Genomic DNA, 5059 nt, shown 5'->3' with positions numbered 1-5059 from the left:
TCGACAAGAGGCTCTTTGGGGCTTGCTGGCCAACAGGGTAGCTCCAGGTTCCTTGAGGACCTCATCTCACAGGGCTCTGGCTGAGACTGACAGAGTAAACACTCTCTTCAAGCCTGCTCGAAGAGGCTGTGCACACATGTGCATATACCACATATTTTAAATGCGCACACACACAAAATGAGAGAGAGGTGAGAGAGACAAGGAGATGAGAGAGAAAGAGAGGAGGAGAAAGAGAGTAAGATAAAGAATGGGTATGATTTCTTGTTTAAGCTGGGTATAATATAGATCTTGCCTTTCCAGGAAAACTTAGTTTTTCTTTGTTATTTTCCATCTCCCTGCCTGTTTCATTGGGTATCTGTCTCTGCCTGCTCCTTCATACCAGCCCCCCTCAGACACCCTTCCTAATCTTAATTTATTTCAGCTGTGAATCAGGTTGCTGTGTGTAGGGAGAAGAGATCAGCTGATCGAGGAGACACACATTGCAGTCTACAGTCTGGGTGTTTATTGAGGTTTATTGAGATGGTGACCTTTGGGAACCTTCTGTGACCTGTGAGAATCTTCTGGAAACTCAGGGAGCCAGGAACCAGAGACAGGCCAGAGCACACAGCACAGAAAACCTTCTTCCAGATTTCCTCACAGGCTGGCCCAAGCTCCAGAGTTAATTCTCCCGCAGGATCTTGTTGATCCAGGGCCGGTAATGGGAGATTCTGGTGAAGACAGCAGGGGGCCTTGCATTCCGATGGACGTAGGAGGCGATGCCCTGGGCTATCCCAGCACACAGGAGGGGTCCTCCAGAGTCTCCCTGTTGGGTGGGGTCGAGGAGAGGAAACCGGTGAAGCGGAAGGAAGCCTCTAACTGTACCCACCCCTATCAGTTGGCAGGCACTCTAGAGCCGGATGCCACATCTTGCTTTTTGTGGTGTAGCCCCTCACCTTCCTCTTGTCACCCCATGTTCTCTGCACAGCAGGACCCAGTGCTGGGAAGAGGGATTCTCTGTTTCCTCACTTGGTGATTCCTAAACACTGTGATTAACAGACAACCTTCTGCCCCGCCCCCTTCTAGAACTCTGGCTCCCAGCAGAGCCAAAGGTTTTGGTTTTTTTTTTTTAAACCAGTAAGAGGGTCACCTTGTACACATTTTGCATCTTCTTGGGATTGCCTACACACAGCTGGGAGTTGTGGCAAAAATTGGTGAAGTGTTTGCAGCCTTCAGCCTCCAGGAGTCTCATCTTCACCTCCTGCAGTGTGTCGGAGGTTGGTTCATTCACGTTGGTTTTGCCCCAGCCAACTGCCCGGCACACTCTCCCGGGTGGGATGAAGTTGAACTTGGCTGGGAGTGGGAGGGTTCCCACTGCTAGGGTTAGCTTGGCTTTCTCCTTCAACTGTGAAGGGAATGGGGTACTCTTAGGGATATGAGCTGGAAGGTGGGTATAGGTCATCAGGGAGGAAAAGTCGAAGTACAGAGTCCAACAGGGGATAAGATGGGAGTGCTGTCCAGAGGCAGGGCAGGGAGAATTCAGGGCACTGGGCACCTGAGGGAAAAGTCGAAGGAAGAAACTTGTTACCTTCAGTAACATGATGTCATGGACAACTGAATCGTCATCATATTTTGGATGAGGGAATTGCTTTTCAACCTCAATCTTCTGCCATGTGTCTTCTTTAGCTGTTTTGTTATGGGCTCCTAGGAGCACAGTTATAGACCTGTTGTGAGGAAGGATGGGGCCTGAGGATGTTGCAATTGTAGAGTGCTTGCCTAACACATACAAAGCTCTGGGCTTGATCTACAGTGCTATAGTCTCTGCGCTTGGGAGGTAGAGGCAAGACAATTAGATTTTCAAGGTCATTCTTAGCTACGTTCTGAGTTTGAGGCTAGCCTGAGCTACATGAGACTGCACATCAAAAACAAAACAGCAGCACAACAACCACCAGCAGCAACAACAAAGACGAAGGGCAAGCAGAGGCGGTGACAGCTTCAGAGATGAACCCTTTTTGAGAAAGGGCTGGAAGTCCCCACTGAGAATGACTTTCTGGGCTTCTTGTGGTTTGGGACAGGATCAGTTTTTAATCAGGAGAGCAGCAGGGAGATACCTGCCCTTGGGCCTGAAGGTGGACCTTGAGCCTGAGTCAGCTTTGAGGGGAGAAGAGGCTTGGAGAAAGAGTGTTTTCTGGAACAGAGCACTTTCCAGGGTGGGCTCCCCTGGAACTGTTGGGGAATGATCAGGAAATAGAGGACCTGTAGGGCAGGGTTAGAACTCCCCAATTTGGGGAACTTTGTATGGGGGCCAGTTTTCTACAGCAAGAGCCAGTGAGGAAAGCAAGAAGTAGTAAGTGTCCTGTGGGCCTTGTTCTGCCTTCCTTAGACATGATGGGCCCCAGACCCTGGCAACTGAAGGCCACTGTTCTTGAAAGCAGCAAGGAGAGATGGCTCAGAAAACTCCTGGGTAGATTCTGACGAGTGAGCTGTGGGCATCTTCTGTGCTGAAGCAGGTGTGGAGGGGCCGCTTTTGGAGAAACCTCCCTTGCCTCTGAGGGGAGCTGCATTTATAGGCTCAGGGCATCTATCCAATGACATCTCTCTCTTGTCAGTTGACCTAGGAGTCCCACAAGGAGACCAAGCTACACAACTGTAACATATGTGCAGAGGGCCTACGTCAGTCCCATGCAGGCTCCCTGGTTGGGGGTTTAGCCTCTGGGAGCCCCATGAGCCCAGGTTAGTGGATTCTGTGGGTTTTCTTGTGGTGTTCTTGTCTGGCTCCTACTATCATTCTTCCCCATCTTTCACAGGATTCCTCAAGCTCCACCTGAAATTTGGCTGTGGGTCTCTGCATCTGTTTCTATCAGTTGCTGTATGAAGTCTCTCTGATGACAATTGGGCTAGGCACCCATCTATGAGTATAGCAGAATAACACTGGGAATCACTTCATGACTTTTTTTTTTTGCCAGTCATGTATGGTTCTATCATGGTCTCTGGGCTATCCAGCCTCTGGTTCCTGGCCCTCCAGGCAGTGCCAGGGTGGGCTCCTTGTGATGGCATGGGCCTCAAGCTGGACCAGTCATTGGTTGGCCACTCCCATAATTTCTGCGCACCTCTACTCCAGCACATCTTGAAAGCAAGACGGATTGCAGGTGGAAGGTTTTGTGGCTGGGTTGCTGTCCTGGTCCCTCGACTGGTTACAGATGGCTGGTTCAGGCTCCATATCCCCCATTGCCAGGAGGCTTAGCTAGGGTCACCCTCGCAGATTCCCGGGAGTTTCCATTGTGCTGGGTTTCTAGTTTTTCTTACCAACTGCTGCTGTGCTTGGGAGTCCTTTGGTCCTTAGCAAAGACAGCGGTGGCCAGGGATGTTCATAAGTGTTTAGGAACATGGGAACTGCATGAACTGAGAAAGCAGGTTGAGCTGATCAATGAACACAATGGTCCTGACTCAGCCCACCCCATGCCACCCACATCCACTTGCATATCCTTGGCCAAAGCGCCCTTTCTTCTCTCCTAAGAGGACAGGTGCAGGTGCAAACCCTCAGAGGTAGATTTAAAGCAGAGAGGCCAAAGGCACAGGGTCACCTCCGAGCTAGAAGGACTTGGGGCTCCAGAGATGGGGAGGTACAAGTTCTGCCAGCTAAAAGGCTCGGTTCTATTCGGGGCCCTTAATTCCAAGCCTCATAGGACAGCTGTGAGGGAAGAATGAACTCTAATTGTCAATTCAATACATTTCCTCTTCCTGGAGAATGCTGTCTCAGACCTGGCCCCTTAGCCAGGTATTTCAACGAAACGAATCACTATTTCATTGGGCTGACTGATTCTCTGTGACCCGGTACACGACAAGATCAATGAGCTTGTCGTGTTTACTGTTTACCATCAGTTGCCTCCATGTTTAAAAAGAGTCCTTTGGCCTGAGGCTATATTCCACACAAACCAGAGTGAGGGAACGGGCAATCTGAACTGGCATGATGCTCACAGACACTCAGACAGAGAATCGACGCAGAGCCCAGAGAGCAATGCCAATGTGAAGGAGTGCCCACCCTTCCAAAGGAAGAGTGATATACGCCAATCCATCTCTCACCAGTGACTGGCTGGTCCCTTAAGGCAGCACCTTCTCAAAGGCTCAGTGGTTTTCTCTGCTGGTGATTGGTTAGGTGTGTGATAGGGCGGGATCTGGAGCGACCTGTCTCTAGAGACACCGCAGCCTACAAGGGAAGGAAGAGAACAGCCAACAGAGGCAGAGTGGAGTGGATCCAGGTGGTACGTATACAGTTTACCCAGAGCTTTCGCTGGGTCCTCTGTCAACAAAATTCACCTTTCTCATGCTGGAGTTAGGTCACCCTGGGAAAGGGATACTGCATCAGGTAATGCGTCAACTATAGATAAGAACGCCAAACATTAGAAGAGAGGCTGGAAAGACTTGAGGAGGCCATGCCAGTGAAGAGCAAAAAAATGAAAACTGCCAGGGGAAAGCCAGACACAAATGACTCTCAGCAGAGTAGAGAGCAGACTTTAGATGACATCATCGAAGCCCTTCACAAAGCCACACGCTCCCCAGTTGTGCAGGCTGAGACACTCAACAAAGACCGAGTCCACAATTACCCTTCCTTGTGCCAGTTCCTGTTACATACAAAGGGGAAGACCAAGGTGGTTATAAGCAAAATTATTTCTTTAAACTGAAAATGAGGGGGGTGGGGTGCCTGGAGAGAAATCTCAGCAGTTAAGAGCCCTGGCTGCTCCTCTAGAGGTCCCAAGTTCAATTCCCAGCTACAGCATGGTGACTCACAACGTGATCTATAATGTGATCTGATGCCCCCTTCTGGCATGCAGGTGTACACGCAGATATAACACTCACAACAGATAGACAGATATTGTTAAAAAAACTGACGAGGACAAGAAATATGACACAGAAGGTCAAGACACTTGCAGCCCAATTATTAATTTGTCTTTTTATTCACTGGTATCATGGCGAGTTTTAAAGAGTAAAATATTCATCGCATGGCTTTCCCTTACAGGTTTTTAACTATAGGGCTGAACTGTTTCCTAAGTAAAACCTAATTTAAAATGAGGAGCTAACATAG

The 5059-nt window shown here is 49.4% G+C and overlaps 1 protein-coding gene across 1 annotated transcript; it reads right to left on the bottom strand.

Moving 5' to 3' along the window:
* Positions 1–658: 658 nt before the first annotated feature.
* Positions 659–3855, bottom strand: LOC129684362 (mast cell protease 2-like). The gene is made up of 4 exons (XM_055617507.1): positions 3794–3855; positions 1565–1700; positions 1127–1381; positions 659–802 (listed from the first exon to the last, which is right to left on the bottom strand). The coding sequence occupies exons 1-4, from the start codon at positions 3853–3855 to the stop codon at positions 659–661; spliced, it is 597 nt and encodes a 198-aa protein (XP_055473482.1).
* Positions 3856–5059: the final 1204 nt, after the last annotated feature.

Source organism: Psammomys obesus, unplaced genomic scaffold (assembly GCF_907164565.1).
Source record: "Psammomys obesus unplaced genomic scaffold, mPsaObe1.curated_primary_1811, whole genome shotgun sequence".
Taxonomy (NCBI): Eukaryota; Metazoa; Chordata; class Mammalia; order Rodentia; family Muridae; genus Psammomys; species Psammomys obesus.
The sequence above is the reverse complement of the archived record's forward strand: the minus strand, read 5'-3'. Positions and strand labels throughout refer to the sequence as shown.

Excerpts from the sequence above, each read along its gene's own strand:
- LOC129684362 (XM_055617507.1), bottom strand. The coding sequence starts at position 3,855 with ATGGTAAACAGTAAACACGACAAGCTCATTGATCTTGTCGTGTACCGG. Across the intron at positions 1,701-3,793 it reads TACCGGGTCACAGAGAATCA|GTCTATAACTGTGCTCCTAG; the intron begins GTCAGCCCAATG and ends TCCTCACAACAG. Across the intron at positions 1,382-1,564 it reads ATGACATCATGTTACTGAAG|TTGAAGGAGAAAGCCAAGCT; the intron begins GTAACAAGTTTC and ends TTCCCTTCACAG.